Source organism: Toxotes jaculatrix, chromosome 18 (assembly GCF_017976425.1).
Source record: "Toxotes jaculatrix isolate fToxJac2 chromosome 18, fToxJac2.pri, whole genome shotgun sequence".
NCBI lineage: Eukaryota > Metazoa > Chordata > Actinopteri > Toxotidae > Toxotes > Toxotes jaculatrix.
The window spans coordinates 4,438,303-4,453,324 of NC_054411.1; the positions used below are offsets into that span (position 1 = coordinate 4,438,303).

The 15,022-nt window shown below is 40.8% G+C and overlaps 1 protein-coding gene and 3 non-coding genes across 5 annotated transcripts; all 4 read right to left on the reverse strand.

Moving 5' to 3' along the window:
• Positions 1-214: 214 nt before the first annotated feature.
• LOC121198414 (plexin domain-containing protein 1-like) lies at positions 215-13,356 on the reverse strand. Of its 2 annotated transcripts, none has more exons than XM_041062546.1 (14): positions 13,200-13,356; positions 5,541-5,707; positions 5,130-5,273; positions 2,470-2,539; positions 2,230-2,352; positions 2,021-2,139; positions 1,803-1,902; positions 1,610-1,705; positions 1,428-1,509; positions 1,285-1,345; positions 1,066-1,183; positions 914-949; positions 677-834; positions 215-552 (listed from the first exon to the last, which is right to left on the reverse strand). In XM_041062546.1, the coding sequence occupies exons 1-14, from the start codon at positions 13,276-13,278 to the stop codon at positions 439-441; spliced, it is 1,467 nt and encodes a 488-aa protein (XP_040918480.1). In that variant the 5' UTR covers positions 13,279-13,356; the 3' UTR covers positions 215-438. The 2 variants fall into 2 exon arrangements, with proteins under 2 accessions (XP_040918480.1, XP_040918481.1); XM_041062547.1 differs by lacking the exon at positions 13,200-13,356 and adding an exon at positions 8,603-8,729 and having other exon boundaries at positions 216-552.
• On the reverse strand, positions 3,156-3,227 carry trnac-gca. Its single transcript has one exon. It is a non-coding gene; the product is annotated as a tRNA-Cys (tRNA).
• trnac-gca lies at positions 4,302-4,373 on the reverse strand. The gene has a single exon. It is a non-coding gene; the product is annotated as a tRNA-Cys (tRNA).
• Positions 4,929-5,000, reverse strand: trnac-gca. Its single transcript has one exon. It is a non-coding gene; the product is annotated as a tRNA-Cys (tRNA).
• Positions 13,357-15,022: the final 1,666 nt, after the last annotated feature.

A 15,022-nucleotide genomic window follows, 5' to 3' on the forward strand; every position in this document is an offset into this window, starting at 1 on the left:
TTTCTTTTTGGCTCCTTTCATGTAAAGCATCAAATAATGCTGAATCTGCCATAAAACAATGCATACACCTTGCAAGCTGATGTATCGAACGGTTTAGTGTGTTCCTGCAAAAACAAAAGGTGGAACTTAAAAAGGTCAACTTCACCATCAAAGGCAAGAGCTGGAAGAACTGGAACTGAAGCACACCTGGGTCTTTATTGGTTTCACGTAAAACAGCACTGCTGCTGTATTTTCTTGTGTTGTGGATATAAATTTCAAATGAAATCGTTAAGTTTATCTTTTTGCAATGGAGCCCCCAACTGCTTAAAAAAACAATCATAAACAGAACAAAAAAAATTGATATGGGTTTGGAATGTAAATGTTTGGACTAGTGTATATATATTTTTTTAATGATGTTAGAAATCAGTTCAATGCAAATTCACGTTTCCATTCATGGTTTCAACATGGCTCAGCTTCAACAATGCTGTCTTTCTCATGTCCTTCTTCTTCCACTTCTGTGTAACCAGATTGTTGCTTCTGAAACTTCAAGGAAGGCCAGTAGTTCTTGCGTCGCTTAAAAAAAAAAGAAGAAAAAGAAAATTACAACAAGCAGAGAAAAAATATATATGTTTGATGAAGACATATGTTAACAACAGGTTGTCTTAGGTTGGAGGTGTAGGACGTATTTAGTACTCACCTGGATGAGGTAAAGTGGAGATGCAACAGCAGGATGGCAGTTGATGTAAAGAGCTAAAAGTATCAGTGCCAAGACTAACACAAGAGCAGCTGCTATACCAGCTATCACTCCTGTGTTTGCCAACCCTTGACTCTTGGTTGGAGAATCTGTCTTCACATCTGTATTAAAGATGGATATGTATGATTACAAATGCCTTCATGTAGCTGGACTATAAACAAAATACAAATATTAACTTACCGTTGCCCGTCTTAAATATATGATGTTTGGTGTCATCTCAAAGAAGACAAAGAAAAGTAATTTTAAAACTTGTTCTATTAGCATCACATTGTACAATTATGCATTAGACTGTACAGTAAATTGCACTAACAAAAAAAACTGCGCATCCTCACCATCACGACAGCCTTTTCGGAGAGGAGTCAAAGCTGTCGTATCCACGATCTCTGGTGTGACGGAGGAACCAGTGGAGCTGTCATCCCTGGTGTAATCCTCACAGGTTGCATCTTTGCTCTGCCCACATAGAATATAATAGGATATAATAGATGCATTACTATGTATAAAAAAATGGCAAACAAGCCAACAGGGTATTCGCTCATGATGTCCAGCAGTACCTCTTCTGAACAGGCATAGTCCAACCATTCTTGTCTGTGTCTATCCATGCCATCTGAACACCTACCACACACAAGATGTATATTAATAAGGCTTCAAACCTGTAAACCTGTCAACACCAGATCCAACAGATTGTGTCACTCACCTCTGGAGAACATGACACCAACTACAACCAGAGGTTTGGTTGGATGTGAGGCAGAGCTCACAGCTGTCATGTTGCAGGCAGGCTGAACAGAGAGAAAGAGACGAGCAAGAAGAAGTTTGACTGACTAAAACTAATCTTTCTGAAATCTTGCCACTGATTTAACTTGAGCATTGATCACTTACTAGGCAGTGCAGTGAACTCAACAGCAGAGTAGTTGGTGATCTTCGCAGTGTCTATCTCAACTCTGTGGTACTCGTAAATCTTCGTCCGCTGGACATCTGTGTCAGAGATGTCTCAGAGTTATAGGATGACTGATTATGTCTTTGGATGGAAGAGCTGTAACAGATCAGGACATGTACGAACATTACTGCTGACCTGGTGTTTGAGAAGAGGATGACACGACCATGAAGGCATCAGACAAACCGACTTTCACTGGATGCTCCGCTGAACTGATCATATCTAATGGCAGTGGTATCTGGTAAACAGAAAGTAAAAGGGAATCCATTTATGCATATTAGAATAAGAAAGCAAACTATGTGAACGGGTTTGGAAAGGCTGCAACGTGCACTGGGTGAATGCGGCTCGTGTCTCACATCTCTGTAACTGAATGTGACAGCTCCAGTTTTGTAAAGTGCAGCCTGAAAGGTGAAGGCCCCTTCTGACTCTTTGCCAAGGAGTCTGACCTGCTCCCACTGGACCACAAACACCTCACCTGAAGAGAGCGAAGGTCAGACAGGAGTTAAACAAATGACAAGACAGTCCAAAAAACAAGGACACGTTTGAACATTAGCTGATATCTTACCATTATCCAGGTATTGCACAGTGGATTCTTTGGAGTAGCTAGGGTCAAAATTAGCCATTAGAGGGGCGATGTACTGTGTTGTGGTCAGCATTCGGTGAGTGATGTCCCCTGTGAAGATAAACCCTGAAAATGGCCAGATGGAAAAACATGGAAGACTTGATTACAACTTGTTATGTTGCAAAAACTTTGAACATATGCTGGAAACGTCCCCTGAACATCTGTTAGAAAATCAAAATGTACCTCCCGTTGCTATGGTAATCTGCCTCAGGTAATGTCCGTAAAAAGGAAAGTCAAATGACAGGGCAACCCTCTGGAAGAGTAGACAGACACAGACACAGAGAGAAGGAGATATTTTAATACAGATTTATATGTCATTTTCAAGATAACTAAATCCACAGTTCACAGACTGCAGCCTCTGCTTTTGAGGTTATATTCTGAGTTGTTATTCTGCAGTACTAAGCATCCTGATCGGTTCTTAAAGGGCGAGGAGAAGAAAGAGTAGGTTTGCAGTGGAATTAGCATAAGGAAGTTGCAAAATGCTGACTTGGCTGGGAAATTTTATGTTTTGTTTGATTTATCTCACTGAGAAGTAATCTCCCTTATTGCTCACGCAGTAACTCCACCACACATATGTTCAGACTTTAAAGTTATAATCTTCAAAATTTTGACTAAATCAAACCCTGTTTTTGAACCCGTGATGAAGAAAAGCTTTCATTGGCAGTGGTGGAGTTTGCCATTGCCCCGCTGGTTTTCAATTGCCTACTTCCACTTGAGGGACTTACAGGAACCAATGAAGCACGTAATCCAGGTTCACTGTGTAATTTTGTGGCAGCTCACTGTTTACTTTTCACTGTCCTACAGCCACACCAGAGCAAACTCATTCCTCTCAAAATTCACTGCAAATTAATACTTTAGTTACATAAATGAGGGGGCACCCGGATTTGAACCGGGGACCTCTTGATCTGCAGTCAAATGCTCTACCACTGAGCTATACCCCCTACATCCACATCATCCAGTTGGTCCTAACATGAGACATAGGTCTTACAGGGCTATTTAGGCAACCTGTGTGAGACAAACATTTTTCCCAGTCTGACGTAACTATTTTTGCAAGAATCCAGTTAAAACATAGACACAACTTGGCCGTGTGGGAGTGAGTCACTGAGGTTACCGAGTGTGAATTTTTCCAAAACAGATTTTCTGCTAAATAACTGAAATCCATAACAATATGATTTATTCTCAAAATCCTCTCAAATCAGCCTGAAGATCAATGGGCAGATGGGACACCTGACCCCGCTGGAACCACTGATAAAGATGATTACCCTCGAGTGCAGCTTTAGCTGTATCAAAATATACTCAAGACACCTGCCTTTTGATTTCCCAAACTGCAAACACATTTTTCTTCCTGACTTTGTCCGTTTATAATTTGATGTTAAGAACCGCTGCTCCAACTGCTGCTTCTCCAAGTGTGTAACCTGGACTCGATGCGGCTACACAGCCAACATACTCCATCTCCACTTGGAGAATCCTGGGTTTATGGCTTTTTCAGAGTCCAGGGATTTTCCTTTCATATGTCTGATCCACTACATCTTTCTGTATTAAAGTGAACTGTATGTATTGCACAGGTGCCAGGTGTTGGACAATAGAGGTCGAGACTGGGCAGGTGCTGAAAGCCTCTGGCAGGCCTGTAGCTCTTGGCTTGTACCAACATATCCCTGTCCCTTAGCTTCCATAGCAGCGTTACGTTATGTTTTAGATTGAATTCCATCCTGGCTTGCCCTCACAAAGAACGTCAGGGCAAATTTTCAGGCCTTTCTCCTTTGACAAATGCAGAATCAGCAGCTGTCTCTGTACTTGCAGTGTTACTTAGCACTCCATTTTGCATGGTTTCATACTCATGTGTCCGAACACAGAATTCATTGTTTGGCTTCATTAAAACCCGTGATTAGATTTGACAGAAATTTGTAAATATCCCAATTCATCTTCATATTTCACAGATGACTTGCACATAACAAATTTCATTTTATAATAGAGCAGTACAAAGACTTAAGTAAATACAAGATGCTCTCTCAAACAGGGGGCACCCAGATTTGAACTGGGGACCTCTTGATCTGCAGTCAAATGCTCTACCACTGAGCTATACCCCCCTACAACCTGTCCACACAATAGTCTCATTATTGACAGTATAAAATAGAGTTGACCTAGGGAGCCTCTTAATCTACATTTACATGCTCCACCAAAGTGACACCCCCAGCTTGGTCTGGTAAATGGCCATTTAGAGGATAAAAATGTATAAATGACTCATAGACCCATTAAAAACATGAGGGCAAAATTTCAGGCTTCTCTCCTTTGCTTAGTTAAGCATCAGTAACTGTGTTTGTGTACATTACATCGTGTAGTCTGTGCATTTTAGCGCTCTATCTCACAAAGGACTTGGGAAAAACAGATTTTGCTATCAAAACAGCATCTTTGCATAGAGGCCTGTGTGAACACAAAGGATGCCTGTTTAAGCCTCTGTCGAACATTTGTTTAGAGCGATGAAACATGATAAAAAGACATTAAAGTTAAACTGCAGGCTTCTAGTAGTTTAGCACTTCTACCATCTACCTATGTTCAAAGTTTCAGAATGTTCATTCAACGAGCTTAACACTTCAAAAGTCTTTAAAAAGCAGTTGCACTGGTACAACACCAGGTATACAGGTAGGGGGCACCCAGATTTGAACTGGGGACCTCTTGATCTGCAGTCAAATGCTCTACCACTGAGCTATACCCCCCTGAGCTCTAGAAGAGTCAGCTGTTATTGATTACCTGGGACATTATGACAGATATGATCAACCTTTTAAACAAACAACTACCACAGAAAGGAAGAGAGCGCTTGTAGTTTTTCTGTGTACAAGACTCACCACAGCCTGTTTGTATGAATTTGACAGAATGCCATGGACTCTAACTTGGCCGTGCCGGAGATCATTCATGTCTACCCATAGTTCCTGTGTGCGCTGGTCCTCAGGGCCAAAGCTGCGCCATGTGTAATATTTGCCAGAATCCTCCTTCCAGACAGAAAAACACAGATGATCACAGGTTGTAATGGTGTGACTGTGTTCAGAGAGTGTGTCATACAGGTGTCAAGAGTTCACAGTTTAACCATGGGTTGTCATATTTGTCTCCAAGTGAGTGGAAAAAAAAGTAAAATTTACTTTCCAAAAGAGGGCAGTGTTTAACTCCAACTAAAACAAATAGAACATGTCAAAAGCCAAAAGCATAATAAATGCCACAAACCATTACAGTCATGAGAAACACTGTGGCGCAACACTCACCACTATGCGTGTCTCGTTGTCTGGCAGGGGATCAATGGTTAGTCCTCCACCTAAGACCGCCCTGTGTATCATGGCGTGGCCTGAGGATGACCTCTGGGCTCTGCGAGGATGATTGTCACCTCCAGCTGACTCTTCTTGCTGCTGTGAGATCACGTTTTGCCCAACATCTGTTAAAAAAATAGTGAATATCAGGTTAATATGTTGTTCTGGTCATATGTAGCTAAAAGAACGTGTATCTTATGTTTCAAATTCTAAATCCAGTGATTCCTTCATTCTCATTTTAATACAGAATCAAAACACACACCAAGAGCTTTCATTTCCCCCCTGGCAGCTGTACCACACACTGTTAGGAAACATTTCTGGTGCCAAATTTATTCAGACCCTTGAGAATGATGTTTACAGTTGTGGCCCAGAGCTCGGTTTGTCAGCCTAACGAGAAATTACAATTTGTTTTTGAAATTGTCAGTCCTAGCCTTGTCAGTTAAAGCCATTGTTGAATGAAGGCAAAAACAATACAAACAACATTTAGTGATGCTCAGAAGGAACTGTCAAATCCTACAAACAATGTAAACCATATTTGGTAAGCACACTGGGGTGGGTTGGCTTTGTTTTAAAGTTTCGGGTGTTTTAATTGATGACTTGTCTTTCTTTCAAACCACATATTCAAAGCATAGAATAGAGTCTGTGATTCAAAGCCACACTGACGCTGGTGGTTCTTTTCTTGTAGAGTTTATTTTAGCACCACACTATGGTGTTCTATGGAGTGTGGAAAATGCATGTCTGCTGGCACATTCATGACATGTCTTGGATGTGGGGACTGGCTTTCAGCATAGGCCACCTAGATGGTTGCCTGGAGCACCAGCAGCCAAAGGGGTCCCAAAGAGGAGACAGAAACATTTTGTAATTGCTTCCTATTTACTTTTACAAGTCTGTCACATTCTGTGCGCCCCTTACATTGTTTAAAAAAAAAACCCTGATACTGAGAGGATACTTCAGACAGACTTCAGGACACTCCAGTCATGTTGTCAGTGAGTAGGTAGTTTTAACACAAGAAATGATAATGATAAACATTTAAGCTGCCCTAAAATGTATGTCCAAAATCAAGGCATTGTGAAAAAGTTGGCCCAATGACTATGAATCCAGATGTTTACTCCTGGAACGGCAGCTGTCAGATTCACTCCATTGTGCTTGGTTAAAACACTGAAGGCTTTGAGAGCAGGTTACCCACTGAGCCCCAGAATATTTAAAAATAGCAGTTAATTACAGTTTAAGCTGAATAACAGCAGCTGTGAACGAGGCTTGTTTTACATCTGTTTCAGTGATGTTTAGTGAGTGCACTTCTGTTAGTGTGGCATTTTGTTAATTCTGACGTTAATGAGTGTCTGTCTAAATCCTGTCCAGACCTTTCAGCTACACACACACAAAAAAAGAACATGAAAGTTGCATATAAAAATGACAGACTGACATAGGTGAACAGTAACCAGATAATGTTAAAAACTAGAAAGTAAGTAGGCTAACGCAGGCTATGTTTTAAATGCTTAGCTCTATTTTAAACAAACTTGCAGCGTTGTCTTGTATAAAATAAAATAATCTAAGAACACATTATTAACAAATTAATCTGGAAGATTGCAATATCAGCAAAATTCAAAAATGTTTTTAGCTTCCACAAAACAAATCCGCTCCACTCTGTGTTGCAACTGCATGGACATGCTTGTTTTCAAAACAGTTTTCAGAGTTTACAGTTGTGTTGAAAAAATTTCCAATCCCACTTCCTCCATTTCCACAAACTTGTAGATAAAAACTCATGAAAACAATCAAGAATTCGTGAAAACAGACAAACATGGCAAGAACTATTTTAAAGGTTAATAAAAAAGGCATGAATAAACTGAGGTGACCTGATTCTGGAAATGATACAACCAACACTAAACAAATTCAGACCTCTGTTAAACATGACCCCTACATTTCTGGCAGACTTTTTAATATCTGTCTCCAGGTTGCCAAGGTAGCATCATATCACAAATTGTAGATGGTGAAATTTGCCAGATACAACAACCTTAGAGCTACCTTCATTCCAGATAAAGACTGTTTTAAAAATATAGAAACCAGGAGGGAGTCAATGACTTTATCTATCTATCCATCCTAATAATTGTTTATGTCATTTTTAATGTCAACTGTGAGGTTTTTCCTGCTTTTTTATGTGATAAATTTATTTGAAATCAGTTTGGACTTTGGGTATTTTTGAACGAATTAAAACTTGTTAAAAATTAAAAATTGTTATTATTATTATTATTATTATTAACCCATAATCAGCCGATTAATCCGCAACTGAAATGATCATTAATCGCAGTCCTATGCAAAATATTTCCCCAATTCCAACGACTTTTGCATTAATGCAATTATTTAATAAATTTTCTGCGTTGATAACTTACTTTAACTCTGAAATACGTTTTCCTGGTTATACTTTCATACTTTTGCTTAGGTAGCGTTTTAATTGTGGGGCTTTAAGAATTAGGATCATTAGGTTGCCCCCCTTTTTTTTGGAACGTTACGGTGATTGGTTGATGATTGCGACTTTTTTAAGTAAATTACGGCACGTACGGCGACGTCAGCGGACGATATATAAACCCCGGTACCACTCAGTCTTTTCGCGGGGTGTCATACCTAACCCTAAATCGGGCTGGCCTCCTGTACTTAACGTTTGCTGTTTTCTTCTTTCGTTTGTGGCTTTCAGCAAACTACAGGAAGTTTATTTCTTTAATGGCGCTGGGACCGTTTACGAGCCAATTAAAAAAAAAGCCAAGAGAGTCACTCCGTCATGTTCAGTTTCCCGTCAGAAGCACCGTGAATGTCCTGCCGTGGTCAGCCTGGCTGCCGCGAAGAGTTGGTCTCTGCTGCTCCGGTGTCTTCCTGCCGGGAGTCTCGGCAACTGAGCAGATTAAACCTGAGCAGGGCGACTCTGCCGGATCTCCAGTGGTCCGGTTAGGAAGCCCAAGCTCAAACACCTGTTAAATCTTCCAGCTAAAGTGTGTCAATTTCTCCCTGCTTTGTGTTTGCTTGCTTACCGGGTCGTGCTAACGCTAGCTGCCCGTCCTGCCTCCACAGTCACACGAACCTTCAGACCCAGATGCTCCACTTGTTGAAATGTTGGCGCTTGAAAGTTTATCATGGAGCGGTGGAAGTGGGTCAGAGTCGGCTGGCTCGGCTTCTGCATTTCACCGACATTTAATCCCGCTGGAGCATTTGACACGAGAGACGTGTTTAATTTGATCGGTGCCATGATCCTGGTGTACGTGCTCCAGCTCTGCCCTGCACACCTGATTCACATAAATCGTAATGGCAGCCCAACATGGCCACATTAAGGCGAAAACGTGTTCCTGGACGCCCACCGTACACGGCGGTTTCACCGTTTTCCCCATGCACGCATCCAGAAAACAGCCAGTACCCCACTTCTGAAATGCATATCTGGTTAATCGTTGACACATTTGACAGAAAATTAAATACTATTTTGATCAGTGAGTGTTTCAGTCAGTTTTTTAAGCAAAAATGCCAGAAATTTACTGGTACCAGCTTCTCAGATGTAAGTATTTGCTAGGTTTCCCAGTTTTCTTTGAAAGTGAACTCTACATTTCAAAACAGAAACAATAAAGTCCTTAAAGACAGACTTTTAGAGTCCCTGTACAAGAGCGGACCACAAGATGCAAGACCCATTTTCACAGCACGAGGATGTGTGTTTGACGCTTAATGCAAATGAATGAAACATCTCAGACTTAGTAAAGATGGGTGAGAGTAGAGACTTTTAAAGCCAGCAGTTCCACAGTCAATAAAATCTTTGCAATAAAGCTGGATTTTGAGGTTTGCAAAAACCTCATAGGTTTGAATGAAGTTACTAGGGGACAAAGGCACAGCTTACTATGAGGATAAAGACCAAACCCACATCATAACACAAGGTGTCTACCATGTAGGTCTCAAAATGGACATGAAAAGACAACATACTTAATTTTTTTGACCACCTAAACTAAGCTTTTTTTAAAAAAGACTTTTAACATATTTCAAGCCTAATTAAGGACAGCAGAGATCTTTCTTGCATGCAGACATACCTCCCACTCCCTCTCCTACATTACTTTTACTAGCATGTTAATGAGAAAATTAACAGACTAGAACTTAATCCTTCCTTACTGCAGTTTTGCAGATGCTCATTGTTAAACGGTAGCTGAAGCAGGGAGCCTCAGCTCAACTTAGAGCATACAGAAAAACTGGATTTTCAACAAGAAAACAAAACTCACGAAATTAAATCTGACATATTGAATTTGGCTACATTTCTATGAACCTCTAAACAGGTGTCCATGGATGCCAGCACTCAGTGCAACTCCTCTTATACCAGCAAACTGTTGACGTTGGTTTAATGCCTCCATTTCTGTCCTGAATGTGGGAGGGAAACACAGGCCTGCCGGTCCCTCAACTCTGTCCTGTGCCAAACCCCCAGAGTTCAGACTGTGTGGGACATAGACTGGTGAGGCCTGTTTTAAACATCACTGTGCATTCATACAATTATAATACTGATGCCTTCCCCAGCCATCAAGACCATAACACGTCATTTAACAAGTTTCTGAAGTGACAATCCAAATGTCTTGACCTCATAGGGAGCTTATTGTATTTGTTAATGGTTGTTTCTCTCCACCCTTTAATTCAATTAAGCAGTACGTCAATGCATTTGTGGCTCATATATTAAACCTAGATTTGTGATTGTTGAGCACCGAGATCCGCCCTGTTGTGGCATCTATGAGGTAAGAGGAGAAACTATGTGCGCAGAGTTGTTGAAGACTGCAGTGCAGCGGATAAACATATTCTAGTTTATAAAAGCTGGGAGGGAGGCAGACGTTGAATGTGAAAGTTGTGGCTTATAATATCTACTCAGGTCATCGCTCTCCCAGCCGGTAGTATTGAAATCACTGGCAGATAATCCAAACAGTAATGTTGCCTCAGCTGTCCAGGTTAAACAATACCCCCCCCCCCCCCCCCCAACCCCAAGCAAAAGTAAACGTCCGCAATTCATCATCATCGTATGCATTGATTAAATACGCCTCAAAAAAATCCAAAGTGCAGCAGAATACCGAAGCAATAAGCCAACATGGAGACAAGTCTGCCTCAGTTATCAGATAATACCTAAGAACAGATAATGGACCCTCACTCTTCATTTTGAGCACCACAGACCAGCTTTACCTACCTCACCGTGTCAATGCACAATGGTGCTGACAAGTCCACAAGTGTGAAAAATGTCTTTGGTTAAAGCACAATGTTGTTAAGGACACAGAAAAGGTTTGTGCCAAATTCAATACACATTTAAGTTGTTTCAAGGTGTCAAAGTTTTTTTTTTTTAAAAAGGGCAATGAGAGCAGCACTGAGGCAAAGGATGACAACTAAAAGCCTTAGTAAGGTTAAACAGGTTTTTTTCAAATATAGGCAATGGAAGGGCAGATGTTTTGGTCAGAAAACTGACCTCTGCCACTCTTTTAGGAGCTACCAAACCACGACATTTAGCTGTCTTTTTCTGTGAGCGGTCAGCTCAGAGCGGTCTGAGAGGACACACCCTTCCTGAGCAGAGGCTGGAGGAGCTGGCATGGACTCCTCGACATCACCCGCAATAAGCGTGTATAGGGCATTTCAGGCAGCGTGGCTGAATTGCAGATGCACAATTCCTCAGGTTCTTTCCACTGAATAAGTTTTATGCAGATAATTGAGCAACTTTTGTCTTGAAGTTTAGATTGCTTCATATCTGAGAAAAGAAATGAGTGTATTTAAACAAACTCTCCCTCTTTGACTGTTAAATACTGAGGATGAGGACAAGGCGGTACATCTCTTAGTATGTATTTTGGCCAGTAACTGAACTGCTGACACACACCTCTGATAAATAACACTCAGGAATTTAAAAAATGACAAATACAATAAGTAAGATCTCTGAGAGGGTGCAAGGAAGTTACATTTCACAATAAAACTTTAAAGACAGGGGACTTTCCAATTATGGTCAAGTCTTGTTAAGAAAACACGAGTGCACTGATTTCGCTCTGTTGTGGTGAAATCAAATCTCTGCATGGAAGAGGCAAGGATGTTATTTCTGCTTTCCCTTGTCTGACAAGACAAATGAATGAATGGAGTCAGAGTTCAGGCCAAAACCATTTCCCATACAAATCCTCTTCCAAATTACAACATAACTCAAAGAATAAGTTGCTCAGCTGTTGGCAGATAATTGGGTTTTTTTTTTCTTGCCACTTTGCTTTTCCTAAAACACAAGTGTGTTTTTCTATCACAAGTCAATTTGCACATGACTTTTATAAAACAAGAGTCAATCTGGGCTTCACAGACAATAATATCCTATCCACGATTCAATCTTTCAAAACAATCTTTCTCACTTTGCTTCTTAATCTTCCAGCTCCAAGATGTCTGGATCGGCTTCAGGCTATTTGTTAAGAAAACTTCTCAGCATGAGACAAGAGGCTAAACATTGAGGTCATTGGCAGGTACACAATTCATTTTCAGCTCGGGGGCTCTGTGTTTTTACAGTCTGGTTCAGATGGTGTAGATGGCTCTCTCAGGACCAGAATCATTTTTAAAAGTGTACACTGTATAATGTTGAATGACAAGCCAGATAAGAGCAAATTAGGCAAAGGAAAGGAGGATGTGCTCTGTCAATACACACAGCTGACCCCTTATGCTGCAAGCACACATCTGAGTACCTCAGTACACAATACTGATGCTGTTTAAAGTACAGTGCATTTCCCCATGCAGAAAACCTCTCCTATAAAATAACATTTTATATTCGCTCATGAACCAACTAATATGAAATGCAGAGAAAAAAAAAGAAATTACTATGAAATTTCATCTTTATATTGAATCTATTTAATCACAGTTGTTTCAGGTCATAAATCACTGGTGGGGTGAATAGGGAGGTGGGAGAGGAGCTTGTGAGTCAAATTCCACAGGATTAGAAATTTATAAAAACAAATCTCCTGCATGTCATTCTGAGTCATTCCACTTCTTAAAACACATATTTGCATCTATGTCAAGAAATGTAGAGCAGCTGATAAATGCAGGCATAAACGCCTCTCTCCATTCTCTGGCAGGGAGGCAAGAAGAAAAACAAAATCCAAATCTAATTTTAAACCTGAGACAGGCTGTTTGCGGGTTGTTGTTTAGACTCATTCACATGCTTGTGGAATAGGTTATTTTTATTGTACACTTTATTGTAAACTAGGTCGTTCACTTTTGTGTGTAAAATAAAAAGGGCACGGCATGCCCATTTGCTGCTCCATAAAGATTCCAACTGAAGTTCTGTGGTTTACAGCCAGTTAAAATAGCAACAAGAGAGCACACAGTATTAATATAAAAATGAACAAATAAGAACATTAACTATTCCTTTAACTGCAGAGCTAACTGGCAGATGGCTGTGACAGCCAGTTAAGAAAACCGTTTAACTGCACAGGCTTCAAAGCATTAAGTAAAAATACAAACACAACACAAGAAACAAAGTGGAGAAGCTGGAAGACAAAGTTGCTACACCTGTAAGCTTAATCATCTGACTTTAAAGAAAAGGCAGAGGCAATGCACAGGCAATGGTGGAAAGATGAAAGCAATGATGATGGAGTGAAGTTACACACAGCTCACCTGTTTGCTGTTGAACCCAAACTTTAGCCAGCTCTGTTTGGGAGAGACAGAGGAATAGCATCACCACACTGAACCACATATTTGGCAGCAAAGGATAAAAAAATAAAAATCAGTCTTCACTTCTCTCTTCTGAGTTTACTCTTTGCAAAAATACTTTTCTCCGAATCCCACTTCCACCCGTAACTCTCTTCCTGCCTCCGAATCGCACTCTCTCCACTCGCCGCCCTGTCTCTAACTACACCCTTTTCTCTCCTCCTCAGTGCTGTTCGTCAGTTGTCATGGTGATTACAGAGGCACAAGGATCAGCTGATGAGGCTTTGCAGCAGGGAGGAGAAAGGCCTGGACGCTGAGTTGTCCTCTTTCTATTTTCACAATGTACTTCTCTGTTTGGGATTCCAGTGTAGTTCCCTCTCACAGCATCGTTCTGTGTGATAAAAGTAAAAATAGCGTCCACTGGAGTTCAGCTTGACAGCAGCAGTATGGCGCCTCCCTCTGTCCAAACCAGCTGCAAAGACAGTGAGAAATCTGACATCTGAGATTAGACATGGAGGTCATCATGCAACCGGTGCCAGGCCTTAAATCAGTGCTAGTTATGATGTTACACATTGCATGTCAAGTCTGTTTATAGTTCCTCAAAACATTGTCTCTAATTTCTAACAACAACATTGTGTTCATCATCTTTTGTGGCCCACGTGGTGCAGAAAAGTCTCTTTGTTGTAGTTTTTTATGGCATGTAAAACTGAGAAAAAGGAAGCTTTACAAGCACTGTGGCAGTGACAGTGTCACAGCAGCTTCAAACAAATAATACACATCAACGCACCTCTGGAATTTTATAATATTACATTAAATCATGAAAACACTGCAACTCTGGAAGATACTCAGCTATATTTGTCCAAATCATTCTGCTGAAACCTCGACAGGAGGAACAATTACAGCAGCCATAAAACTGAGTCATCATACCAGAGTCCAGAGGAAGGGGGAACTTATTTAAATGAACATCATTGCTTGTGTCAGCAGAACAGACCTTTCATGAAACAGCTCAGTAATTTTAGTAACTTCAGATTCATTAATTTCTACTGGCAAAATATTCATTGAGTTTTGTATTTCCCATAACTTAGAACACCTCACTCTCACGTTCAGTAGCTGTGTATGATCTGCTGTTACCAGTATCAGTCACAAGATGTCATTGGAGTTTGTGGCTCAAAATGTGTCCAGGAGAATGGAGCTTTTTTTCACAGCAGACATTTTGACTTGTCACAGCAGGTGAAACGAATTTTGTTAATGATGACTCAGTTCCTTCAAGTGTCCCACAGAGCCATGATGGTGAGCAAGCATGCACAAAACCAGGACCCTGGAACTAGCTCACCTAAGCTGAACGCTGTCGTGTTTAATGTTATTAGTTACACCTGTGATTTTCCTGTTATGACGAGCCAAAACCTCTGCGGTGAAAAGGGTTTACAGCTTACAGTTTTCTTTCAGGAATTCATTAGACGTGTTTGCGTGCACACACAATCTGCTCTAGATCTTCTAAATCCCACTGTCAAACATAAAAAAAACACCCCAGAAAGCTAGGCAAAAGAAAGATACATAAAGGAGGAAACCTTGGTAAAACATACAACACTTATCTCCAGTTCACGGAAAGGTTACGTAAAATGATTGAAATGACCAAAAAGCCAGAGAAAGCCCGGCCTTAGTCTAAACATAGAGGGACTGTCACCTCAGCTGGAACATGTTAACCTGCCTGGGAGCAGCAAGAAGGAATCTATCATCAGGCTGTTTTATATCTGTCTCTGCAAACACCCTAACGTTCTCACTTTTCTGTA